Source organism: Chaetodon trifascialis, chromosome 10, assembly GCF_039877785.1.
Source record: "Chaetodon trifascialis isolate fChaTrf1 chromosome 10, fChaTrf1.hap1, whole genome shotgun sequence".
NCBI lineage: Eukaryota > Metazoa > Chordata > Actinopteri > Chaetodontiformes > Chaetodontidae > Chaetodon > Chaetodon trifascialis.
The window spans coordinates 17,777,172-17,804,846 of record NC_092065.1 but is presented as its reverse complement, the minus strand read 5'-3'; the positions used below and the strand labels follow the sequence as shown (position 1 = coordinate 17,804,846).

The following is a 27,675-nucleotide window of genomic DNA, read 5'->3' as shown; positions in this document are numbered from 1 at the left end:
CCAGCCACGACCTGCAGTGAAACATACACACAGCAGGCAGGAGACAGAGGGGAAGGAAACACAAGACCACAACAGGAAAAGGAGGGGAAACTGTAGACCCTAACACCATCTGCAGTCTCGCAGGTTAAACATAATCAGACTGCCTTTTTCGAGGGTGTGTCATGTAGTAGGAGTGTCCTGTCGTACTATTTGTCAGCAGATACTCGTTTTTTGGCTCTTCTTCACTTTCTGACAACTTTCATTGTATGAAGTTTTCTATAACAGTATCAGCAAGGCGTCAAAACGCCTTCAGTGCTCTGTTAGGCAGGAGTCTGTTCAGAGCCCAAGAGTCTCCTTGATGCTCTGCTGCCAGGCGCTTGTCAGTGGGCAGCACTGTAGCTCCACACTACACACTGCCGGTGTGAAAATGTTGCATCTCTTCCTCCTGAAGCTGTCGTAACTTTTCTTGCAGCCCATCAGTAAATGGAACTTTTTCTTGTCATCGCTTGTCAGCTCACACACTTGTGAAAGAGGTTTTAATCTTGATGTTCTTAGTTAAATAATGCTCATGTTTCCAGGTGGTGGTTGTGTTGACATGCACCAAAGGACTGCGTTCATTAGTGTGTTTTTCGATCTGCCAGAAGTTCAAAGTTACAACCTACAAACTGTGTTTGTCTCTGTTGAATCACAGAAGCAGCTGATATCAGATTTGTAATCCATCCATCCATTGTCTATACCCGACTATCCCTTTCGGGTTTTCAGGGGGGCTGGAGCCTATCCCAGCTGTCATTGGGCGAGAGGCGGGGTACACCCTGAACCGGTCGCCAGTCGATTGCAGGGCAACATATACAAACATACAACCATTCATGCTCACACTCACACCTACGGACAATTTAAAGTCACCAGTTAACCTAATGAGCATGTTTTTGGTCTGTGGGAGGAAGCCGGAGTGCCCGGAGAGAACCCACGCATGCACGGGAAGAACATGCAAACTTCACACAGAAAGGCCCCGCCCAACCCGGGGATCGAACTGGCGACCTTCTTGCTGTGAGGCACACGCACTACCTGCTGCACAGTGCCGCCCAGATTTCTAATGTGATGTCTCAGCATGTAACACGCATCGCAGATAACATATAACCAGGGATGGAAAGGGTACGAGAATATTGTGCTGTTACCATGAAAAATGTTGCTTAAGTAAGAAACCAACAAACAGTTCCATAAATGCACTTTGCAGCCTGTGCATACAACTGATTATCACTTATAAATATACCGCTGCCTCCCTCAGTGTAGCCTCACTAGAATACAGTTCATCATAACTTTTTTATGTGCCTTTTGCTTTTCACTTTGTAACAGATGCATTTTAAGTAGTGTAGTATTTTGAAAGGATAAAGTTAGTGACTGTTTTTCTAATTGCCAATAAATTCCATGAAAAGACTAAAAATCGCTATGAATTCTTCTGTCTTTCAGTACTTTCCAGCTGCCTGGTCTATGGCTCCCAGGCCCAACCTCATTCAGTCTGACTGAAGATCATTTTTAAGCTTTGCCAGAAATATATCTTTTTTTTTTTTAACAAAGGCTGAACAGTTTCCTGAAACAGCTGGCCTTTATGAAGGAACTTGTCATCCGGTAATAGTTTTAATAGTTTCTGGACAAGTTTGGAGAAAAAAAATAATAAATCACCAGCCTTATGCTTCAGTCTTGCATTGTCACCAACTTAGCCCATAATCAGTAATTGCAGTGACCTTAAAAACTGTCATACAGTTTCCAGGTTTTCTTCCTTCATAATCATTGTGATTGTAGAGAGGGTGCTGCTCGAAAGGACCTTGCAGACTCGTCCAGCCTACCCTGTGTTCAAATTAAAGGCGAAATGAATAAATAACATCAGTGTAATCAGCCTCTTCCTGCCTTTATTCCTCAGGTAGGTGTCATCGAGCTTGTAAACATCTGTCTTGTTCTGTCGTCCTCTCTGCCTCTGGCTTTTCTCTGTTTACCACTCTACCAATTTGGGCTTAATTCAAAAAACGTGTGAGTGAAACAGAGAAAGAGAGAGATAATAGAGAAAAAGCATGCAGTGAACTTCTCTGTCCTCTACCGAACAAATGGACATGGACAACAGCTAGACAACCTTAGTCCAGCTGAGCAGCCTGATTCAAGCAAACACCTTTCCTCGTCTCTGTTCCTTCTTTATTTGTTCACGATTTATTAGGACATAATGTGTTGTTGTGAGAAAGGTAAGGCGATACCGCTAAACAATTATTAATTCCCTGGAAAATTCGAGGCCATAGGACCACTAAATGGAAGTGTTTACTTTCTCTTAGTCTTATTGAACCTCAAATCTGAATTGATTTTTACGTAAACTTGGAAAGGTCACAGAGTTTCATTATGTCGCTACCTCTTAAGTGTCACACTAACAAAACAACTTCATAACCATAGTGCCTTAGGCTTTGGAGCAGCCGATTGAATTGAAGGAAAGAAACACAACGGCAGCCAGTGGTCAGCTCTCTCAGAAACAATAAACTGCTAATCACTGGTGGATAAAAAATAACCTGTGCCTGATGGAACCAGAGGCAAACTTTCTGTTTGTGTGTGTGTGTGTGTGTAAGCTGGAATGAAAGTACTGTAGGTGTGTCACTCCGGCGGGCCTCAAACCACGCTCTCTGGCTTGGAGCAACACCCATTTTTGGCCAGTTGGATGAAAACAATATCAAAACCTCATATGTCACTGGGTGGTCCAGGCATGATGAAACGTGATGAAACAGCACTGCTGGCTGCCCGATGCCATTTTGCTCTGCAATTGGTACTTTTTTTATTATTTCCCCTTGGATATTGATTTTCTTTCCTCTCCGTTGAACTTGTGGGGCCAGTGAGCAGGCCTCTGGTTCTTCCTGCTGCTCCCTGTCAACACTATTTCACAGAGGACGCACCCGTACACACACAGTACACACCCACGTTCGCATACACACAACAAATACTGTGTGTATGTATAAGGTGCACATGCAAACATTTAAATACACACTGATTCATTATCTCCCTTGGGGGAATTAATAAGAGAATCCTTGGGACCAGACAGTGAGCAGGAGAAATTCCCACAAAGCTGTAAAATAGGCCTCACAGATGCACATGCAGTATTTCAAGTATTTATGTATATGTGTATGTTGTAAGGCTCTTATGGCTGATGTGACAGCAACTGAGTGTTGAGCTCCACTGAGCCTTGCAAACGACCCCGTGATGGCTTGTGCTGCATTTCGGCTGCAAATAATGGCTCTTAGGATTCGTGGACAGGCTTCCCTACTGCCCACATCATCGCCCTGCTGGAGCCTGGAGCCTGAAGTCAAGGCTCGTCAGGCCTTTTACACAGCGGTCATTTTGACATGTCACAGTAAAACAAGCTGTAGGTGATAAAATTGACTGATGGCCAAATTCGATTTCCATCCATCTACAGTATCCATTTTCTATGCCGCTTATCCCTTTCGGGGTCGCGGGGGGGCTGGAGCCTATCTCAGCTGTCAACGGGCGGGAGGCGGGGTACACCCTGGACCGGTCGCCAGCCGATCGCAGGGCAACATATATACACAAACAACCATTCACACTCACACCTAGGGGCAATTTAGAGTCACCAGTTAACCTAATGAGCATGTTTTTGGTCTGTGGGAGGAAGCCGGAGTACCCGGAGAGAAAAGGCCCGACCCGGGAATGGCACCGGCAACCTTCATGCTGTGAGGCACGTGCACTACCTGCTGCGACACCGTGTAGCCAAATTCGATTTATAATGGCAATTCCAAAGAAGTTGGGATGCTGTCTTCAGACCTGTATTCAGTTGAATGCAGTACAGAGACAAGATATTTAAAGTTCAAGCTGATAAACTCATTCTGAATTTGATGCAGCAAAACATTTCAAACAAGTTGGGACAGGAGCAACAAAAGACTGGGAAAGTTGTGGGATGCTCCAAAAATGCTCCATCCTCGACAGGCGCAGTCGTTCACAAGCAAAGATGCAGCGAGGTTCAGCAGTTTGTGAAAAACTGCGTGGGCAAATGGTCCAACAGTTTAAGAATGTTTCTCAACACAAGGAATTCAGGGAATCTGAGGAAATAAATGCATGAAAGGAGCAAGGCCGAAAAACAACACCGAATGCCCTTGAATGACCTTCAAGTCCCTCAGGCAGCACTGCATTAAAAAACAACATGATTGTATAAAGGATATCACTACACGCACTCAGGAACACTTCAGACAAGAAAAGTTTTGTCGGTAAACACAGTTTGTTGCTGCATCTACAAATGCAAGTTGAGACTCTACCATCCAAAGCAAATCCATATATCAACAACAACAACCAGAAACGCTGCTGACTTCTCTGCACCTGAGCTCATCTGACATGGACTGACACAAAGTGGAAAAGTGTGCTGTGGACCGACGAGTCCACCTTTCACATTGTCTCTGGAAATCATGACGTTGTGTCCTCCAGGCTAAAGAGGAAAAGACCATCGAGATTGTTTCCAGTGCAGAGTTCAAAAGCCAGCATGTGTGATGGTATGATGGTGTGTTCATGCCCATGGCACGTTTAACGTCTGTGAAGGCACCGCTGATGCTGAAAGGTACAAACAGGTTTTGCTTTAGGTGGCACGGTGGAATGGGGGCACCACTGTCGCCTCACAGCTAGAAGGTCCCGGGTTCGACTCCCGCCTGGGGTGCTGTGGGTGCCAGGGGCGTGTCCTCCACCACGCCATCGGTGCCTGCTGCTCGAGGAAAGGGGCCTTCCTGTGTGGAGTTTGCATGTTCTCCTCGTGTTCACCTGGGGTATCCTCCATAAAAATACCCCCACTAAAAACATGCAAGAAGATCACCACCTGACCAATGGTGACAAAAGAGAACTGGGTCCCCGGGTGCCACTGTCAGCTGGCAGCCCACCGCTCCTGGTCTGCCACGGAGGAAGGACTTACCAGGATGGGATAAATGTGGAGAAAGAATTTCACTTAAGCATGGCATGTGCAGTTCCCCCTGTGTAACTATGCATGTTGTGTGTGTGATTCTTCTTCAGCGCAGCTTCACAGTAAAAGAGCTCAGGTACTCGACTGACCTGCCTGCAGTCCAGACCTGTCTCCCACTGAAAACATGAGGCATATAATGAAGTGCAATAAATGACAATGGAGAGAAACTGAAGTCACATGAAGTCATATCTTAGTTCCTGAACGCAGTGATTACTGATGTCCAACTGGTGCTGCGTCAAATTCTGATGAGCATAAGAAAAAAAACAGTTGAATATAGGTCAAAAAGGATTTACATATCATTGCATTCTTTTTTTTTTTTTTTTCGTTTTACACATTTCAACTTTTTTTGGAATCAGAGTTGTAGCTGCCTCAGTTTACGGGTCCACTGTCATACTGTCAGGGCTTACAGGGACGCTCCAATGCAATGCAGCCATCCTTAATGTTGTTAGACAATTCAAAACGTCTGCTGTGAAAAAGGCTGCATAACCTGAGCTGTACAAGCTGCTGTCAATCAGTCAGTTTCTGTCTCTTTCCTCGCTTCCACCGTGTTTACGCGGGTTTGGTTCCACTTATTTTTAACAACAACGGAGCACATCTTCAACACACACATCGCTGACGCTACTGATGTTGTGTAAAGATCATCGCTACATCTGTTGAGCTTTTTTGTGTCGATCTGTACAGTTGGGTGAAACTGAACCTCTTTAGAAACAACTCATATGTGGTCTCCCCTTTTTTGTCCTTCCTTGAGTCAGGCAGTGACAGCCTGCTGACTTGACCTTGAAGACAATCGCCCTAAAATAATGACACAAGGCTGAAGCCTTTGGTGGCCCGCTGAGCTGCTCCCTGCTGCCGCTCAGCGTGATGTCGCGCTGTGTCCTTGTTTGTCATTCTTTTGTGCAAGCGCTGGTTTGGTTGTGTGCGCTTCTGTGTTAATGTGTCGGCGTGGGCGTGGAGATGTAGCATACAATACAGATATGATACAAACAAATGCTCCGCTGGGCTTTCACATATCGGCGGCGCTTCAGGCGCTGCTACACGGATGATAAAATGCGGATCGCAACAGAATTTCAAATCATAAATGTGTGTCTGTGTGTGTGTTTGCCGTGCGTACACACGTGGAGGCATTTGCATGAGCCCGGGGAGGGTGTTTATATTTGTATTCTCAACCCGAGGGCTGGAAAATGACCTGTCTCCTGTGATTATATCCTGGCTAAGCAGAAGTGACGTGGTAATTGTGAAATCTATTTAAAAGAATTGTAGCTTCTCTCTCTTACTCTTCCTTACTGTCTCTCTTTATTTCTCTCTCCATGCTTGTCTCTGTTTTCAGGTCGTTAGTACATCGTCCTGTTCACACCTACCCGTCAGCGTCTTCCTATGGCTCTGTCCTTGCTCCGCTCACGGTCCAGCTTCTGTGGGGCTCTCTCTTTTTTCTTTTTTTTGCTCTTGTGTGATGACTTCACCCTTCCTTCCTCACCCCCTACGGCCTCACGTTTCTCTGTTCATGTACCACGCTTTTTTTCTCATTTCCTCTTCTCTCTCTCTCTAGGTGTGTTTATACAAAACCCCAGCATCATATCGATCCTGTGATGTTGCTGAGATCAATAACACAGAGAGTGTCACAGTTTAGCCTGCAAACAGTGACGGATGATTTCTGCTCACCTTGTGCTTTCTGCATGTTGGCATTTAGTTTTCTCTTCTCACTCTCTGCTTTCACACACAGTGGCGTCCATTCCTCCCTGGTCTGAAATATGAAGTGATAGACTCGGCCTACATCTCCCTGTACGCAGGTAAGAGCTATTCTACCCAGCCGAAGCACAGCATGGAAAGCTTCTCTGTCGTCTTATCTAAGTAAATTAAGCTGGATGATTACTTTTAAAATGGATGTTAAGGTTTTCTGATGCTTGTGGCTAAGATACACACAGGACTCTTTAATGATTCTCTTTATTTCTAGGCTTTTTGTCTAGCTGAGAGCTTGCCAAATAGAAAGAGGAACTGGTGCTATAAAAACACAACTTCATTAGTCTAGTCTGGTATCGATTGGTAGTTTAATGTCACAGAATCAACCTTTTTTAAACCAAGATGTGCTTCTCTCTTGTGCCTCGAACAAACTCACATTTTGCCCATGGTTTGATAAAGGCTTAAAATCCTCATTTTCCCTTATTTGATATGTGTTTTTTGAGGGCAGCTGCAGATTGCCACTTTGAGAGCATGGCATTATCTTCTCTGTTTTGGGCCAAAGTGAAGCACAGAGTCTAATGTGCTCTATTTTTCTGTAAGTGTCATTTGTTGCAGAGATGAGAGCACTAGCTCCTGAGTAGATGTCTAATCTCTATAGCTCTAAGAATAGCAGTGTGTCACAGGGATTCAGTATCATTCACAAGGGAAAATGCGGGCTGCACGGAAAATGATTTGTGGAGTTGTCATTTTGGGCAAAGCAGCAGGTTTTCTGGGGAATGTATGCCGTCTTGTTTATGACCGGCTATGACAGGGAATAAGGAGGCCTTGTATGGTATACAGCATGAGGTCACCTGCTGGATTCAAGCATTACATTCTCCTCATCCGTCTCCCTCCACCCCTCCATCCCTGCTCCTCCCTTTATGTCATACTCGTTAACTCGACTTTCACAGAGCTGTGGCCAGATGCTAGCACATGGGTGGCTCAGCAAAGTGTTTCAATGTGTTCAAATACTGTACATTTCTATGCATTTTGACCTGTTTTCAGCTCATATTCAGTGTCTGGAAATCCAGCAGTAACTGTGCCAAACTGGTAGAGTGCATTTGTTCAACTCTCTGTGTAAGCACTTTAAAATTAATAACTTATCTTGCATATTTTTAAGTGGTTATTGAATATTTTCCAGAATTTGGTATCTCATCTGAGTAGTTTTCTGAGCATTCATCTTCGTGGTTGAGAATCCTGCTGACTGAAAGAACTTAAACTGTATATTATTGAATTTTTACAAATTAAGTGATAGCTTACATTGTGATAATTACCCATGGTGCATTACATGACATCTCAGGTTGCAGGGCAGTTCAGTACATCACAAAGTAATTTCTCATGGTTTCAAGCCAAATAGATTTTTTTTTATTGATGTGATAATTATTTTTCAGAACAGAACAGAAGAGTGAAAACACACATAAAAGTGCAACCCAGATGGTAGCTGTTAATGAATTTGCACCATCACACGTGCACACACACACACACACACACGCAGACTGACATTTACTATAGACCAGGAGATTCAAATGACCAAATGATTGACTTTTAATATATATGCCATACAGAAATATGGCTGCATTATTTACTACAAACCCACAACATTGTTCCCATTGTTTGTTTGCTCGTTTTGAGGATTTCAGTAACACAGATAATTAGTCAGTCTTGGCAAAGCGGGTGTCGTGGCAACCAGGTATGTGATCAACAGATGTCTTATTGTTAGAAAAAAGGAAGTTTTAAAAAAAAAAGGTTTTCTCTGTGTCGCCTGTGCACACACGAAGACGCACACACTGAGCGTGCACACTCCACCCTCTGGAGGATAAAAATGATGCTGACCACCCTGTTAATTATAAAGCATTTCTCCCATCAGGCCTTGGCTCCTGACATGCCATTAATCACACATGCTCTCTCCTCCTTCCCTGCTATCGATTGGTATAATTATGACTCTGCTCTGTTTTTGTTTTCTCCCAACTTTTTTCTGATCTTCCCACTTCAGCTTTTTTTTCCTGCTCGCTCTGTTTCCTTCCTCTTCCGCCCCTCTTTTGGCCTTTTTTCCTCGCCATTCTTCACCTTTTCCTGGTTAACAGCTCACATCAAATTTGTCCATCCTTGAGATAATCAAAACAGTCAGTGCAATCGTGAATCTTGCTCTTTCCCTCTATCCTGCATCGCCTCGGCCTCACCGTGTCTCTCCCTTTCTGTATCTTTCAGACGAGTCCAATCTGAAGATGAACAGTGTCGATCACATTCCCCAGACCTTGGCCAGTCACATCCGTCTCCCAGAGGACTCTCAGTACCAGGGTCTGGAGGGAGGCGGCATCGTGCAGCATGGAGCGGATATGCTGAAGCCGGACCCCAGGGACACCTTCTACAGCAGTAAATCTGCCGCTCATCATTTCAGGCTGCCTCCCTTTTTCTCTCCTCGTGCAGGTTTTCTGCCGTGTCATTTTCCCTGACTGACTGATTGACTGTTTGACTCACAGTCTCTCTGGCTGTCAGCTGCATTCGTGTCATTTTGTCTGGCTGGTTGTGTTCCATTTTTGTGTTTGGTTTCCTTTGCCCTGATCATCTCCCCACTTTCTGGTTTGTTGGAAGCAGAAATCCATATACATATTTGTTTGTACCTGACCTCAAATATTTACCTCCCCCTCTGTCTTTCTCCTCTCTCTGCAGCTCCTATGATCGACCCCTCCCGACTGGAAAACGTTCTTCCGGCCTGTCTCTACTCTCCAACCTATGTGGTCAAAGATTTTCCCATTGCCAGATACCAGGGCCTGCAGTTTGTAAGTCACCTTCCCACTCAGGATGTGTGATGATGTTTTTTGGTGCACGAGAGAGAGAGAGAGAGAGAGAGAGAGAGAGAGAGAGAGAGAGAGAGAGAGAGAGAGAGGAGAGTTCTTACTAAAATTAGAGTTATAGGTTCATCAGAAGTTCATCCACTTGCAGTAGTCTTTTCCCCTTCTGCCCCTTACTGAGAATATTCTGATCAACTGGACAGAAAACATAAAGCAGGGAAGATAAGTCAGTGCTGGTTTGGACATGAGTGCTACATCGAAAACACAGAAAGGAAGCAGGTGCAGGTAGTGTTGAGCGCTGCTTCCCCCTTTAGGACAACATGAGTTACTGCAGCAGCTGCGGAGACGATCGTTGAGCTGGAGGTGACAGCCACAGAAACAGCAAATCTTCTTTAGATTTGACAGAAATCACCATAAGAAAACAGAGCATTGTGTGGAGAAAGTGGCTGATTTGAATTCAGAGCCGGTATTTAATCTAATCCTCACAAAATGACAATCAACCCCTTCATCTGTGTTTTCTGGGGTCATTGCACTTTTGATTGAAGCTTAACTTTTCTTCAGGTCTATCTATCCTTCGTTTACCCCAATGACTTCACACGTCTCACCCACATGGAGCGAGAGAACAAGTGTTTCTACAGAGAGTCCCCTATCTACTTGGAGAAGTAAGGACATTATTGCTTTTATCTCTTAGAAAGCGAAGAGAACATTTGTCTCTGTCTTGTATATTATGAACAAGAGCATTGATTATGCAGAATAACTGTTCAAGTGTGAATTTGATGGCAGTGATTCATGCGACCTCGCAGCAAGAGATTAAGTTTATTATGCTGCAAGGCACATTGAAACGTCAGCCTTATGTTAATGCATGTTGTTGTGTGTTTGAGTGTGTGTTTATGCCTGTGTGTTGCCTCTTATTGTGTCTGTCAGGTTTGGTTTCTACAAATATATGAAGATGGATGAGGAGGAAGACGACCGACCGTTCTTCTTCCCCAACCCAGATGGTAGCTAATAACGAACAGACACGCACTCATACGTGCACGTACAGTGACATATTTACACACATGTACACACACACTTTCAACTCTGTGACTCCTTCATGTCTCCAGATTTCCTGGAGGAAGAGGAGGTGGTAGATACAGAAGACGAGGCAGAGATCGTTGGCACACAGCCGCCCAAGAAGCCCTCTCATCCCAGCCAGACCAGCCACACTTCCAAACCCTCCCACCAGCACTCAAAGCCTGGGCCCACACAAGCTGGCAGAGAAGGGGAAGAAGAGGAGGAGGACCCAGACGAAGAGGAGGAGGGAGCAGTCAACAGCATCATACGCCACAGAGAAAGGAGGCACTTTCCTCAAAGAGATGGACAGATTGGTAGGGACCTGGACAGAGACTGGGGAAGGGATCATACAAGAGGCAACATGAGACACGACAGCAGGAAGGGACTTGAAGAGCCTCAATCCAGAGCGTTTCAGCCTGACGTGGACAGTGTGGTCCGGGGTCGCTCTCTGTCTTGGATCCGCACTGGTCCTGCAGAGTTGGGCCCTGGCAGGAAAGGAGGAGGAACAGGTGGTGGTGGAGGAGGAGGAGGAGGAGGAGGAGGAGGAACAGGTGGTGGAGGAGGAGGAGTAGAGAAAGGAGTTGAGAGTCCGCCTAAACTGAGCAAGTCTACGCTCCTTTTCCCCCAAAAGTCCTCCCTCTCTGCCCTTGCCAGCCGAGCCAAGCAGATCCTCAGCAACTCCGCCCATAGCAACAACCTCCAAATGAACAACAACAAGCTCGCTGGAAACAAGAAGGAGAAGAGGGAGGAGAACAAGATTTACATCACCAGGCCTCGACCTGCCAAGGAGCGGGAGAGGGAGAGGGGGAGGGAGCAGCGACGAGAGAGGAGGGAAGAGAGGGCATCTCACCACCCTAGGGAGGTGTTCCCGGGGGTCTTTCTGTACCAAACTGGTAAGACCACTAGGCTGGTCAACCTGGGTGCCAAAGGACATGCTGGGGGAAGCATAACAGGAGTTAAAAGTCTTGTCAGTGCCCCTCAGCTCTGGCCCAATCCCCCCACAAAAGAAGGGAAGACATCTCCTCACAATGGAAGCGTCAACATACAGAATGAGAGTGTACACAAATCTGCCAACAGTGCAGGAGGGGCAAAACCAGAGAAAAGCAAGAGGAAAGGGGAGAACCGAGATGTAAAGACTACTGTGACTGCTGACCTACCCAGCAAAGGGGACCCATTAACCCCACTGTCCCATCATCAAGATCCCCCTTCACCTCCAGTTACCCTGCCAAGGTTAAACTCCACAGAGAACACGCTCCAAGGTCAATCACGTGTAACCTCTTACCTCAGGACGTCTGAGATCACAGAGTCCCAGCAGCAGCCAGACCCAGACCCCAACCCGCCAGAACTCGACCAGGATGCAAACCGCTCTAATCCGGACCCCGACCCTGATCCCGAGCCAGAACCAGAAGAGGGCGAGATATCAGACTACAGCTACGAGGAGGTCGAGGCTCGGCCAGGGTGGGCAGAGGAGAGCATCAACTGGCAGAGGACCTTCTCAGTCAATCCAATGGACTTTGAGCTGCTGCGCTCTGACTGGAATGACCTGCGCTGCAACGTGTCCGGCAACCTGCAGCTGGCAGAGAGTGAGGTGGTGGATGTGCTGGCGCAGTACATGGAGAAACTCAACGAACGGAACGGAGGGTAAGGATGAAGTGGAGGTGGTGAAAATGATGTGAGGTTAAAAGAGAGCTTATGTAAGTTCAAATGTGGTTTCTCATGCTAACCATTATGTAAAACAAGAAGTAATTTCACCGAGAACATATTGGTCACGGCCTGGTGACTTCATGTTAGCAGTCCTCTGTGTGCTGATTACCATTTTGTGGAGCAGTGCTTACAAACCTTATTTGTTGGCCATTAAGTTTTCTCTGTTTTCATTTTCCTCCCGCATCACACCGTGCTGACTTCATGACACCACAGATAACGCCACAGTCTTGAAGTGGTCTGCTCACAGTCAAACAATATTTAATCCAGTTGTGAGAATGATAATAGAAATTGTGTTTTATATTTGCATCCTCTCCTCCCTTTCCATGCTATACATATTTCAGAGCATGGACAAACCCGTCTGTGTTTTCTTAAGCTCTTTTCTGTCTGTGTCCCAGGATCTACACCCTGCTGCGAATCATTAACGTCGAGAAGCGGCGCGACTCTGCGAGAGGGAACCGTTACCTGGTGGAGCTCGAGCTAATGGAGAGAGGCCGCAGCGTGGTGCGTCTGTCAGAATACATTTACCTGCTGCTCCACCGCAGCAGGCAAGGCGAGGAAAGTCTAGAGAACACTGACTCTGCCCCGGCCTCTGTTCCGGCTTCGGCGCCATCCGCTGCAATGTCCAGCCTCGCCACTCCACCTCCAGCTCCCTCCACCAGGTCCCCCGTCAGGCCCGGAGCGACTCCCTGGAGCACCGCTTATGCTAAGCCTCTGCTCTGCCAGCCGGTCATGCTGCAGTGGAGGAAAGATGTCATGGTGCACTTTGTGGTGCCAGGTCAGTCAAACAGGGGAACTTTCAAAACTGAATAAACAGTATAGAGCTAGTTGTTAAACTGACATCATTCAGGCTTTATTTTCTACTCATACGGAGAAAATTCAACACACAGACCACACCGGCACATAAGGGTACTTTGCAAAATGTCACAGTCACACCTCTTTTTTGGGAATGGAAAGCCGGAGATGTCTACAGAGAAATGTGAGGAGCGCTTAGCATTGGGCTAAGTGTAAATCAGCCTGTTAATAGCCAACTGTTTTGTTCTGGGGTAGGCTAAGATTTAATTGATAGTCATGGATCCTCATGCTGCTATAATGTCTGACTGTACTCCAACAGCCTCCCACTCAAGCTAGCTGTCCATCAGTTGTAGCCTTCACCAGCATCATTAAGCTATTTACCATACTGACAGTGAATATTCATGCATCACATGTTCCTAAAATCTCAATGTTAAATCTTTGGTTATTATTGTTTTCACTTTACTTTCTCTTCCTAACATGTGAAAGTACCATTCTTTCCTTCCAGCAGGGGGTCATGGCCTTGGTGATTGGCACTTGATAGTAACAAATCTACATTTTTTTCCCAACGTGCTGTTTGCTTTGTTCTTACTGTCCATCAGTTAAAAACCAGGCTCGCTGGGTCCAGCAGTTTATCTCTGACATGGAGAATCTTCATCGCCAGACAAAGGATGACAACTTCAGCATCATCATTGTCGACTTTGAGAGTGAAGACATGGACGTGGAGCAGGCGCTTAGGGAGAGCAGCGTGCCGAGGTGTGTATGCGACACAATCGGCCACGTAGGAGGACTTTAAAGCCTTTCAAGTGATGTGTGTGTGTATTTTTTCTTTTGACAGATATGAGTATCTAAGGAGAGAGGGAAACTTTGAGCGCTCGGCTGGACTGCAGATCGGAGTGGACACTATCGAGGTCAGAGAAACAAACACATAGAGACAAGACAACAATATGTGAGCTGGCAGGAAAAAGCCACTCTTTGAAGGTCAGCTCCTCACACTGACCGCACAACCTTTGCTAGCTGATGGACAGACGGAAAGAACACTCATGCATAATGAATACATCACTGCTCGGCCGGTCTGTCACGGGCTGTGGATCTCGCCCTTATCTCCGAGCCTCCTCCTGCTTCCCTTCGTCCTCTCCCGCAGAGCCCAGCTGTGGGCAACGGGGAATCGCTTAGACAGTTAGCTGCATTTCCTCTGTCATGTGTATGCCATAGCTGTCACATCCATTCCCTTTCACAGGTTATTTGTGTACGTGTGCCCTTACGCCACACTCCGGCTGTCTCTATCACACACGCATGCACACCCACCCACGGGGGGCGTGGAGCAGCTGGAAATTTGGAGAGACGTTGATCCGTCAGTTAGGTGTCAGTGCTGTCACAGAGGGATGACAGGGCTGTCAGTCATGTCTGAATGACCTGTGGGCTGTGGGAGTGAAGACAAGCCTCTGACGCGGAGCCCAGTCTTCTCCACTTTCTTTAATCCTAAAATCCCATATGAGGCCAGTGTGAACATCTATTGGCACACACACAAATTTGCACCAGCTCAGCTACAGAATCATCAAAAAGACGCATTCACACACATTTTCTTTTCTCTCAGGATAGATCCAAACATTATTTACATGTACTGAGCGTGTGTCTTTGCTTTGTGTTTTCCTCTTGCAGGATAGTCACAGCATCGTGTTCCTGTGTGATCTGCACATCCACTTCCCTCTCAACATCCTGGAAAGCATCAGGAAGCACTGTGTGGAGGGACGCCTCGCTTTTGCTCCCATTGTCATGAGACTCGGCTGCGGCAGTTCACCACACCAGCCTGATGGTAACACGCACGCACACATCTGTGCTCACAGGAATATCACACTCACATTCCCACGTTTTTAGTTTGACTTGTCACTCAAACTCACTCAGTTGCAGCTACTTTAAATTCCTAATACAGGTTTTCAGTTTACATGCATAATAAACACACTTGCATCAGAAGCACATACTCACACTTTCCTTTTATCAATATCCCTGCTGATGCAATGGGACCAATAGCTCCTTTTAACCTCCTTTGTGCTCTTCCTGTAGGCTACTGGGAGGTAAACGGCTTCGGCCTGTTTGGAATCTATAAGTCTGATTTTGATAAGATTGGAGGCATGAATACGGAGGAGTTCAAAGACCGCTGGGGTGGAGAGGACTGGGAGCTGCTTGACAGGTAACCCAGTAACAAGCCAACGCAGTAACCCTCAGTGCAAACTAGTAGAACATCACTACTAAAAGTTGTGCCATAGAGATGTTGACTGTCCTCTAAAGGTCACTTGCTAAATTGTTGTTAAACCTAATTTGCTTTTTTAATGGGAGCTGTGTTGTACCAGATTGCATTATGTTGTACATAAGATTGTGGCCACCTCCTGTATATTACAAGTCATTACTGTTATGATACACTAATTGGATTGTCAGTGTTGTAGCCGGTAAATGACTATTTTAAAACAATGAGAGTGGATAACGTGCACATTCAGAGAGCAAGCTCAGGACAAAAACAGCATGTAAGAGAAAAAGAGACTTAGTTAGACTTAGACTTAGGGGTGAATTTTGGATTGAAGCAGCAAGTTAGAGGCTTGTTTTTCTACCTTCACCTGCAAAGTAAGAGGGGTAGATTTAATTCATTGTTCATTGGTACTCGTGTTGAAAGGGACTTTTTCAACTATAATATTTCAGTGCTTCTCAGTGCACTCAATAAATATGTGGTGACGGCAGAAATATCAGAGATGGATCCTTCACAACCTGAGCAAATAAAATCAAAACTATTTCTGTGGCTAGACATAAGTTGGGTACATTTTTAATAAAAAGACAAAAAGAAGTTTCATAAGACTATTAAAGACTGCCAAGATTACTGTTCTTCAGTATTTTGAACCCAAGAACAGTTGCTATGGTCGTTAACCCAACATTTTCTACTCGTTGAAAAGAACTTGCTTCGCTTGTGCCCCAGCATGATGAAAATAGCCCCGTTTCAACCTCATCTTTCTCCTTTCTAGGGTACTGCAGAATGGTTTGGAGGTAGAGAGGCTACGCTTGAGGAACTTCTTTCACTACTACCACTCCAAACGAGGCATGTGGAACGCCCAAAACAAGAAAACTCCTAAGGGATAGCGCCTCCCTGGTGGTCGGAGGATTCTGAACCTGCCCGCAGATCCACTGTGTGTGAGAGAGACCCGTAGGAGCTCACTCACTGCCTGAACTCTGCCTTTTTTTCAAATGGGCTCCTTTCAGGGCCGCCTCTCTTTCGCCATCGGCCCTTCTTGTATGCTTGTCTGTATGAGGAAACGGAGTGCAAATCTGAGCTTTGCAAGCGAGCCGTTTAGGCAGACAGACCTGAGTCATCACTTTGCCTCACTGACTGAACTACTGTACAGAAAGAAGAGAGTTATTTTTCCTCTCCTTCTCTCTGTCCTTTTTTTGGTGCAATGTTTTCAGACAGACTGGAAAGCAGCTGTTTTTGTGTGTGCGTGCGTGTGTGTGTGTTTGTGTGTATGCGTGGATATATAAATAAGCGTACGTGCGTGTGTTGCCGCTTGTGTGTGCTTATGATGACAGGAAGCACCTTTTTTCTAACAAGGAGATGTGAAGACAACCTAAGATCTTTTTTTCTAACACGCTCCCTGATGGGGGCCTAATAGAATGTGTGTCGACATGTTATTCAGATAGATTCAGACGTGGTGGCATAGCCAGAGTAGAGGGAGGAACCATCTTTGGTGAACAGTATTTCTAAATACATCAAATACTACCTGTTGGATATCATTTAACAGTAAGACCGAGGTGCTGAACTTCTCCTGATACCTGAAATTATGAACCTTTTTGAACCAGAAAACAGCCCTTTTCCAAACAGATACGTCATCTTTACATCTCTTTCTGTCCCTCTCTCTCTCTCTCCTTCTGTATCTCTTTCATCTTCATCTCATTTCTGCCTCTATCCCCTTCAGCATCATGCAAATTTGTAGCTGTTGAAACATTATATATTGCACCGCTGCTGTTTTGAAATATCAGTTTTACATACTCCACCCGTGTCAACGCTGCCTATCAGTTATGACTGGATTCATTTTGTTTCATGAAGTTTACCTGAAGCAGTTGTGCTGTTGGTTACTTAAAATGGCTTTGCATTTGTCTTTATATTCTGTTCTAAAACGCTGAATTTGTGAACAGTTTACGCTTTTTAACTCTACCGACAGCATCCTCCATTCCCTCCAGACCTCTAACCTCACTGTCAGCTTGAACACGACACTTTTAACAGGAGGGAAGCAGAGGACAACAGCTTTCTGACGTTTGATTTTTAACGTTGTCGCAAGCGTTTTCTGAGCTGCGTTTCAAATATTGGATTTGAGGGATTAAAACTCTATCTCTCATATTAAAATACTAGCGAGACAGGGAATGCTTAGCTGTTGAAAACGTTGACGCTCTTCTTTTAAGCTTGTGTAAAGCTCCAACAGAAGGAGACCAGTTCATGTGTTGGACACGCTGTGGCAAGGCATGGCTGTTTCACAAATGTGTGCCTTTATCAGGGTTTGGCTGCAGGCAGTTTTTAAACTACTCTAATGACTCAAGAGGGCAGGGACAGACAGAAATACGCAGTTATTTATCAGCAGGCTGTAATGTCACTGTAAATTCGGATTCACTGTCAGAGAAGGAAATATGGTTCTCTACAATGGATTACAGACGTGTCAGTGTGTTTGTTGAATTTTACCTTAGAAGCAGGAAGGAGTGGTCTTTGCAAGCCAGTCGCCCCATTGGTGAGATACACAGAGATGGTACTAATGACTACTGAGTGAAATCAGAAGGTGCGATTGAGACTCACTGGCAGCTGCAGTCCAGCAGGACCCCACCTCCTCCCATTAGTTTGGCTGGAGGCCGGGGTCCTAATGCCTCTGTTTATGCAACATGGTACTTATATTGATGGGGAGTGGCTGGAGGGCTCAAGGGTGGACACATGGCTGGGAAGTAATGATCTGATATTGACTATATGATTGTACAAATGCCCTCCAAGACCCTTTCTTTGCCTCTAGAGGAAAAAGGTCTATACTGTACGTCATTTAACACTGACATGGGACTATTTAAAGAACAAAACAAACATTAATTATAAGACTATACATATATACATATATATATATATATATATATATATATATATATATATATATATATATATATATATATATATATATATATATATATATATATATATATATATATATATATATAAGAAACATAAAAATGAAAAATAGGCATTCCAAGGTAATTTCTGTGAAATTGTTTTGTAGAGAAAAGGTTTTAAGAATGTATTGTACTTTTATTTTGATTTGTTGGTTTTTTGCAAATAAAATTTTATGCTTACGTCCAGATAATTTTTCAGAGGTGTCTTTTTGTCTTTATTGTTGTCTCTTTGTAAGGCATTAGTTAAAATACCAGGTACAGCTAATGGAAGTGTAGAGAGGAAAAACAGAAAAGCTCTGTTCCCTATTGGGCCACATGATGGCGCTCCACCCGCATCTATACCTGCGGAGGCACGGTGGTTGACCTGTTTCATGCACATCAAAATGAAAAACTCATTCCTATTTTGAGATTCTGTGTAGGAGAAAAGCCACAATACGAACAGACAGATCGAAACTATGCTAGGGTGCAAAACCCCCTTCTATGCATATGAACACTCACGCAGCGTCTGCGATCACTTCCTTCATGCAAAACTGTTAACCCTTCTTGAGCACGTTACATATGTGACTAATTTTGATCACGTCAGTGAGGACACTTGGTCCCAACCTGGGGGTCTTGACCCCACTAAGGGTCACCAGAGCTTCACAGAGGTCGCAAGGCCTATATGCTTTTCAGGGGTGTAAAGAAACCATTTTTAATTTTTCTTTTCTTTCTTCTTTTTTTTTTTTTTTTAAAGACATAAACTCCCAAAAACAAAAACCTGAACACAAACTACATTCACAGTGCCTTCACTCTCTGCTGAACAGCCTGGTCCTGCATGAGAAAAGTACACAGTTAAAATAGAGAGCTAATACAACAATGACCAAGGTTCAGGGAGAAGAAAACAATGAATGTGTCCAAAAAAAAAAAAAGCTTATAAAGCAAAATTCACAGGAAACAATCCGCTCAAAATCCAAATTACTCATTTTACACAAACCTCCAGCAGTTATTGCTCTCACTACTTGGGTTAACTGTACAGTTTATCGGTTGTTCTGTGATGTTATGCATTGAATATAATATGACAGACAAGGAGTCCCTTTAGGAAAATTTCTGGGATCTAGGTAATCTCATGATCAAGCATTTTCTTGTCTTAGCAATAATTTGTATTGAGTTCAAGGGGGTTAGAAAATTAGAAGCTTTATCATACAGCCTAAAACAAGTATAAAAGAAGATGTGATGCAGAAAATCTTGACCTCTCAAACCTTTGTGTTGAGCTACTTTTGATAGATATAGTATAATCAGCTAGATTAAGAAGTGTCCATGCTCCAGCTACAAGTGCAAAGTACATATGAGGTCATGCTAAAACCCTCTGCAGCCCTCTTTCTGTTTTTACTCCCAGTCTGACATGACCAGGCTGTTACCCACTCCAAGTTGAATTGATCTGATATCAGATTTGATGTGTTTTACGACCAATGCAGAGAGAAGAGCAAACATCATGAACTGACTCCTGCAGAGCTAACAAGTTTACGTGACCGAATGTAATCATTTACAGGGTTTTTTTTTTTGGTTTTGTTTTGACTTGCTGGTGGGCTGACTTGATGTCTGCCCCTGAGCATGTGCGCACACAGAGAGACCATGAGGTAAACTCTGTCCACACCACAGCTATACATGAGGTCTGGATGAGGCAAGCGCTAACCTCCTGTGATCTCCCCTACGCCCTGTGTGTCTGATCTCATTCAGACTAGTTCTGAATAACAGTGCACAACTGGGGAGGCTAACTGGACTGAGAAGTTGACTCCCTACGCACTTCCCCTCACTGAGTGATTCATAGAGCATGATGTGTGAGTTCATTTGAGAGTCAGTTTTTCCACTTTAAGTACATACGTGGTAGTATGTTCTATAACATCCGGCTCCATATATGTTTAAGAAAACATTCATTATGGCCACTTTCACAATGTGTTGCAGTCTCACAGGCACACAGGCTAAACCCATTGTGTAACAGTGTTGGACTCTGTCCCAGTAGAGACACACCCTACCTGTCTATGTGAGTGCTGAGTGATGAGAAACAGGTAGTCACAGGCCTCTTCCACATGTTTGCTTTATTTTACCTCAAGCGTGTTACAGTACATAACCAGAAACAGCAAACAGGGGCCACACGATGGTCCAAAACTGAAGTTTCGTAAGAGGATTTGCTTAAACTTTGTTTTGAAAGCAAGAGCTGCCACTTTTTTTTTTTTTCTTTTTAGCATTACATCTGCTGCGCTGGTACAGAATGAGCACAAAGTGGTGGACTGGGTACAAGAAATACAAGCCAGCACACTCTTACTTAGGTGAAATTAAAAAAAAAAAAAAACTCAAGATACTAATTTAAGCTATTACAACACTTCTGTATTGCTTGCAATACTATATAAGCTCTTAAAAAGCACTTTCAGTACAAACCCTAAGCCTCATCAAACCAAAGTAAACAGTACCCCACCTCTTACACCATTACCAAGGGCTTTACAGATTCAATATCTGTTACAGGCTGCAGGTGAGAGATTAGCTAATTGTGCAGGCAGCAAGTCAAGATCCCCAGAGTCAACATGAGGAGATAAGTGCAGTCTGCATGGAGTGCGCTTTGGTTCCAGTTAACAACTAGAAGAATTTCCCCAGACTCATTTGACTAATATGATAACAATGGGGTTTATTCTCATGGATTAGTGAGTGAAAGGTGTCAGTGTTAGATTATACATGGTCATATTCAACCGCATTTCGTGGTAAAATGATGATAACAAACAAAGACTATAGACGCATGTCAAACAGTTGAAGTGATATGAAGCTGTCAAGGATTTTAAGTTGGTGTGTAAAAAAAACGCATTGAGCTCTAGCATGAAAGCAAATGCAGCCATATGTAGGTCACACAAGTGAAGGGAGTTTGTTTGATGCTTCATTTGAGGCAACACAAAGTTTACTTATGCATCCAAACTTAAGGAGGACTTGGAGCGCATCTTGATTGGCTGCCTTTAAAGTCGGGCCTCTCCTGATTGGATGTTCTAGTGGCTTCCGTGTTGTCATTCAGCAGCGGTACCTCCTTTCACACATCTGTGGCTGAGAGTCTCCGGCAGGCTGCCTCTGAGCGAGCACCGGGACGGGAGAGGGATGAGGTAGACTCCGGACTTTTCCACGGCTGTCGACGATAACGAAGCGGTTTGTGTCTGTTGAGCAGCTGTGCGGGACATGTTTTAATAACTGAACTCGGGCCTGGCTGTATTCAGAGAGTGTGCAGACGTTTCGTCGTGTTTTTAAAGACTGTGGATACTGGAGGAAAGTTTAAATCCCTGCGCCACCGCGGGGGAAAGGTGAGCCCGGTGCGACTTCAACTTTCCCCACTGTCGTGTTTCTTAACGACAGTACAGGGTGGTTTGACAAAAAAAAAACCAAAACTATCTAGTAGGATTGTATGTGCTTGTGCAGTTGTGTTGTCTCGCTGTCCTGCGCTAAACTCTATTTAGCGGCATGTCCGACAAGTGCCGCGCGGTGTAACCAGTTCATCCAGCTCGGCGGAGTTTCGACTGCTGCTTTGACTGACTTCCAGGTGAACCGCTGACGTCGCTCTTCCAAAGCACCCCTACAAAAAGCCGTTTCACCATAATGGCTGGTTTGAGCAATGTCCACATGAAAACCCTGGAGGACCTGACCCTGGACTCTGGCTACGGGGCGGGGGACTCCTGCAAATCCCTCAGCCTGTCCTCCTCCAAGTCAAACTCCCAGGCCTTCATGACTGCCCCTCACCGGGGCAACTGGTGGTATTACTCCGGCTCCATGAACAGCAGGAACAACAGCTGGGACACGGTCAACACTGTCCTCCCAGAGGACCCGGAGGACATCTTCTCCAAGTGTCCCCGCTTACCTGAGCTGGAAGAGTTCCCCTGGATCGAAGAGGAGGTGGCCAAGATATTGCGCAAAGTGGCCGAGAGTGGGTGCGTTAAAGGGGGACCTGCACCTGTGTTCTCCCCGGAGGCCGTGAGGCGGCTGTCCGCTCTCCTCCGCAGGGCTCTGATCCGCATCTCCAGAGAGGCCCAGCGGCTCAGCGTCATGCACTGCCGCTGCACACGCTTCGAGGTGCAGAGCGCCATGAGGGTGGTGCTCAGCTGGGCCTTGGCCGACCACTGCGTCTCAGCTACGGTCAAGGCTATCTCCATGTACAGTATGAGCGCCGGGGAGCTGCTAAGGAAGGGCAAGTCCGCCCGCTGCGGCCTCTCATTCTCCGTGGGACGCTTTTTCCGTTGGATGGTGGATACCCGCATCTCTGTGCGCATCCACGAGTACGCAGCTATATGTCTCACCGCATGCATGGAAGCCCTGGTGGAGGAAATAGGAGCCCGGGTGCTGATGGCCGAGAGGGGTCATTCAGGGCCGGATTCAGGGTCAGCATGCGCCCCAGTGAGTGCAGAAGCCCTGGAGGGGGTGGTGAACAACGATGCGGAGCTTTGGGGAGTCCTGCAGCACTATGAGCACCTGATCTGCGGGAAGAACGCCAATGGTAAATACGTTTTAAGTCTTTTTTCACTGCACACAAATCACTAAAACATCCCGTTGTTCTGTGGGTAAATTGATGCAAATGACAGCTTTCAGTGTACGCTTTGCTGTGTGCTGATGGATGTCAAAATTCACCTCAAACTTTTTGTTTTTCTGTCACACACTCTCCTCCCAGAGTGCCGGCCTCCACTTTCCACTCCCTCACAGGGTGGAAAAGGTGAACTGTGGCCTGCATCTGGATACAATAGCAGCTCTTTGTGTGTGAGAATTTGATGGATCCATCACTAATTTGACTTGTCAGAATAGGAAAATAACAGTGCAGAGGCATCTGATGCAAACAAAGAAAGTATTTTCTCTCTGACCGGCCGTGTGAGGAGAAATGACCGCCCCATTCTGTTGAACAGCCAAATTGGATTTGAACAACTTGACTTTCACTGGTTAGTTGCAAGATTGCGACCGTCCTCACATGTCACTCCTGTTCTGCTGTTGTGATTTGGGGTGCAGGGAGCCTTTAGAGCACAGGCAGGAGGCTTGTCGGTTGTTACAGCACTCTGTTTATACTGACTTCACTGGCTGCACTCCTCTCAAATCCTCCCCTTCTTCCATTTCCTCATCTTGCTCCCCTCCTCTCCTCCTGTCGGACAAATCCCTCTCACCCACCACCATCTCCACATATATTACATCACTCTCCCTCCTCTGTCTCTCGTCCAGCTCCAACTGTGCATCCTGCTCCCTGTCCATTTGTTTCCTCCACCCTCACATCCCTCCTCAATCAACTCTCTCGCTCTCTCTTCCCTCTTTGTCCAACCCGAGCAGCCTCATAGTCCTCTTTCCATGGATGCTTTGGCAGCCCAGCGTTGGGTTGATTCATGAGCTTGTGTTGGGACAATGTAACCAGCCTTTGTTTGTGGCTCGCTACCAGCTCCCCAGAGCAGAGGTTTTTACTGCAGGACAATGGCCTTTTGTTGTATGATCATGCAGCTTAGCCCAACGCAGAGGGAATGGAAACAAATGATGGGGAAGCTGGGCACACACATCCATGTGCATGCACAACAGACAGAAGGGAGGAGAGATTATTACAGGGCTGCAGGCCCACTGCTGATCTGAGTTAAGTCATTATCATGTAGGAGGAGCACCTTGATGTGCATGTGAAGAAGATGTTAATGCTGTGCCACTGCCAACCTCCTAAAGGTGTGGGGTCAGTCAGCAGAAAACACACAGCACGCATGCATGCATGCACACAGTCATTCACCGACACATTACATTTCATATTCTGTGCAGCTTCCACTGGTTTCATCACAATGTGCACTGCATTTAAGCCTGCAAGTGTTAAATAGAGTGCAGTGCATTAGACGTGCCTGTTATCGGGCCATGTGCCTGAGTTAGAGCTAAGTATGTCATTGAAAAATAAGTTTAAGAGCAGCTTTTGTCCCAGTATTTAACCAGATGTCTTTTGGTTTGGTTTGGACTGGCCTATTTTGGTGTGTTCAGTCATTGGTTTTGAGAAAGACCACTGTGTGTGTGTGTGTGTGTGTGTGTGTGTGTGTGTGTGTGTGTGTGTGTGTGTGTGTGTGTGTGTGTGTGTGTGTGTGTGTGTGTGTGTGTGTGTGTGTGTGTGTGTGTGTAATAACAACAGACCATTATTCTGACCACCCTAGCTTTTTATAGGCCCAAGACCAGGCTGTGCAAGCCACATACCCCTCTACCTTACCACCTGACACCCCACACCCTGAACCTTGCTTTCAGCACCCACCCCCTCTGCAGCTGCAGACAACACAACCGTGAGCAAAAGCAAAGATCCACTTTCAGCACTCAAACCAGATAGGCTCAGAAAGGGAGTGTAGACTAATGATCATATGGAAGGGCACAGTCTGATAAACACTCCTCCCTCCCTCTTGATTTCTCTGCGTCTCTTCGACTCTTTCTCTTTCTCAGGGGCTGGCCCACATCTGGAACTCTTTAAGTCAGAAATGACTTCTACGGCTCCAATAACAATTCTGAAAACTCCCTCCCTCCCTCCCTCCCTCCCTCTCTCTCCTCTCCTCCTGCACTCTCTTGCTCACTCTTGCTCTTGGCTTCATCTTTTTTTCTCTGCTGTTGCATTCACGTCCACTTCATCTTTATCTGTTTATTTCTTCTGGTCTACAGGGAGTGCATTAGAGGAACCCGGTTGTGATGTGCCAGGATCTTATTCATTACTCATGCACACACTCGCACAAGCACATTCACACACACACACACACACACACACACACACACACACACACACACACACACACACACACACACACACACACACACACACACCGTGAAACCTATTTAGTCTACTTTGCATGCGTTCAAATGGCTCCACATCACTGGTTGAACCCATAATACAGTGCCGCTATACAGAAGAATCCATTTGTCATTCATTTCTCCACACAAGGAAATAGCACAAGCAAGCTCTTCCTGGTATAATTTGTATTGATAGTACTGTGGGGCATTTTAAAGTGCAGAGTAGTAGCTGTACTAATGGACAGTGGAAGTGGCTATGAAATCATTGATCTTTATGACCGGCACACAGATGTCTGTGGCAGAATGCTTTTTCAAGCGCAACCCCATTTGAGCTTTTGTGGGACATTCACAGTGCGCTCAGACTTTTTTTTGTGCCTGTGCCTTTATTTCCAAAGTTAGCTGTTTAACTAATAGTCCAGTAATTAGATATTCTATTCAAACGAGGGACTTGACCTTGACCAAGGCTCTTACCTCTCAACAGCTTCTTTCAGACTTTGCGCTGGAGGTTTGTGCTGCCTTGTGGCTTGAATATGTACAGCTATGGATCTGAAAGAAAGAGAGCATTCATGCATGAGAGCATGATTTACCTGGATAAATAAACTTTGATTTGATCCAGTACTAACAAATTTCTGTTTCCCTGCTCCAGCTCTATAAAGGTAGTAAAACAGGCTGTGAGTAATGGGTTTTGGGTGCACTGAGAGAGCAGGGCATATGATTTGCTGCTCAGTATTTCCCTAAATATGTATTTAGCCCAGAAAGAGGCGTGGGAACTGCGGGCAGAAAGATGCAGGGAGAACGGCCCAGCACTGTGGTCACACAGATGGGGAAACCAGCACTCTCAAAATACACTCCCTGCTCCACAAACCTGGAGCAGGATCAAATACAGTTTTGGGAAACATATCAGGACATTAATATAACAGAGAAATTGATTTAAGCTATGCCTTGTATGAGGCATGCTGCAAATTTGGCCTTGCAGGCATTAACAGCAAGCCTGCATTTGGCCCGAATAAATGTACAGATGAATTTAGGTTAACCATGTGAACACTGTCACCAGGTCAACGTGTGTATAAAGTTAAGACTGTAAGTCACATAGCTTTAGTGGATAATAAGGGTTAATCCAGCACAAGACACTACAGTTTGTGTTTGTGTGTGAGAGTGTTATGTGCGGGTGAATGTACCATGTTAGGCTACACACACACACACACACACACACACACACACACACACACACACACACACACACACACACACACACACACACACACACACACACACACACACACACGTACACGCTGATGGTCCATGTCACTGTTTGCACTGGCTTCTTGTCTGGTCCCAGCTGTAAAAACACTGACCCATTAGAGAGCTGGTGTGCACATGTGTTTCAGTGTGCTCATCTGTGGGTGCTCAAATGTGCTTGTGTGGGTATAGACTATTCTTGGAAAACCGTGAGTAATGCTTTCACAGATATCACTCCGCAAATGAGTTGTCGGGCTATTACAAAACCAATGACACTGATTCAAGAACCACCCGTTGATCTCACATCATTTCACGCAGGTTATTTCAGTCGTGACATTAATAACAATCAAAGTCAAATTACCGTCTTAACAGATTGTACGCTCCCCTCTGTGTGCAGCCCGCCCAAACCTGCTCCTCTCTCTTCTTTGAAACTTCAGTCATTATTTTGATTTCAAGCCACGTTCCCCCTGTTACATTACAGCAGCGTGAGTCATGGTTCTTAACACTGTTTACAGTAAAGCAGAGATGAGGAGGAAGCAAAGAAAGATGAGGAATACAGATACTCAAGGGAAAAAAAGCAATGGACACAAATAGAGACACAGAAAGCGTGACAGAAAACTTGAGAGCATTCGTGCATTTGCATCTTGATTTATTCCTTCTAATCACATTCTTGTAGAGTAGTGGTTGAGTCTTTATTCTAGCCAGAGAGAACAGAAGCGTTCACATTGGTAGTGAGCTTCTTTGGCTCGTTCAAATTGGAAAATGTGCAGCCAGTGTGTCAAATGCATTACCATAGAGCCCTGGCTGTGGCTCTCGAGGGATTCTGTCCTCCATGTTTGGTTGGGGTTGCAGTCGGAGTAGCTAATGAGGGAAACAGGAAGACCGGCTGGAAGATGGCTGGAATCTTGGACCAGGCAAATTAGCCCATCGCCCGGATGCTAGCAGTGCTTTTGTTGAAAGGAACCCACCGTGCATCACATCGCTCCTGTGTGAAATGTGGCTTTGAGTCAGTGGTGCCGCATGCACCTGTGTTGGAGTCTGGTTTGGTCATTATGGTACTGAAATCTGAGTGTTGAGGGTCAGAAGTTAAAGATCAGCGGAGTCACACTTGTGTGAGTCAATGTTTCTCCATAGAAAAATATGCAGTAATTTTGAGAAAGTGTTGCCATTTCTGTCATGACGCTGGTGGATGTGGCTGACAGTTGGACGCTCGCTCAATTAGTCAATCGCTCAGTGATTATAAAGGGGATTATATAGGGGAATTGTCAGTTTCACAGACAGTTAACTGCTTTTTTTTGCTGTATCCTGGATTAAGGTGAAAATGAGAAATAGACTAAAATATGCACAGATGCACCTTGGGGGTGGACAGGTATTTACACTCGCTGGTGCTCACAAAGCCTTGGACAAATTGGTGGTGCTGTTAGTTGGAAGGACAGATTATAAAGACCCACTTCTGAAGCCGTGGACAAA

At 45.4% G+C, this 27,675-nt stretch overlaps 2 protein-coding genes across 2 annotated transcripts in view; both read left to right on the top strand.

The window, feature by feature from the left end:
• The window catches only part of b4galnt4a (beta-1,4-N-acetyl-galactosaminyl transferase 4a), a 138,947-nt gene extending 120,789 nt beyond the window's left edge, over positions 1-18,158 (top strand). The window contains exons 9-20 of the mRNA XM_070972057.1: positions 6,684-6,750; positions 8,888-9,052; positions 9,350-9,459; positions 10,033-10,133; positions 10,396-10,469; positions 10,575-12,165; positions 12,624-13,003; positions 13,620-13,773; positions 13,856-13,928; positions 14,680-14,833; positions 15,082-15,208; positions 16,029-18,158. Of these exons, the coding sequence (XP_070828158.1) occupies positions 6,684-6,750; positions 8,888-9,052; positions 9,350-9,459; positions 10,033-10,133; positions 10,396-10,469; positions 10,575-12,165; positions 12,624-13,003; positions 13,620-13,773; positions 13,856-13,928; positions 14,680-14,833; positions 15,082-15,208; positions 16,029-16,143 (3,111 nt within the window). The 3' untranslated portion in view covers positions 16,144-18,158. The remainder of the gene's footprint in view (positions 1-6,683; positions 6,751-8,887; positions 9,053-9,349; positions 9,460-10,032; positions 10,134-10,395; positions 10,470-10,574; positions 12,166-12,623; positions 13,004-13,619; positions 13,774-13,855; positions 13,929-14,679; positions 14,834-15,081; positions 15,209-16,028) is intronic.
• Positions 18,159-21,287: 3,129 nt separating this feature from the next.
• abtb2b (ankyrin repeat and BTB (POZ) domain containing 2b) overlaps positions 21,288-27,675 on the top strand; it is a 45,047-nt gene continuing 38,659 nt past the window's right edge. The window contains exon 1 of the mRNA XM_070972918.1: positions 21,288-22,696. Within this exon, the coding sequence (XP_070829019.1) occupies positions 21,805-22,696 (892 nt within the window). The 5' untranslated portion in view covers positions 21,288-21,804. The remainder of the gene's footprint in view (positions 22,697-27,675) is intronic.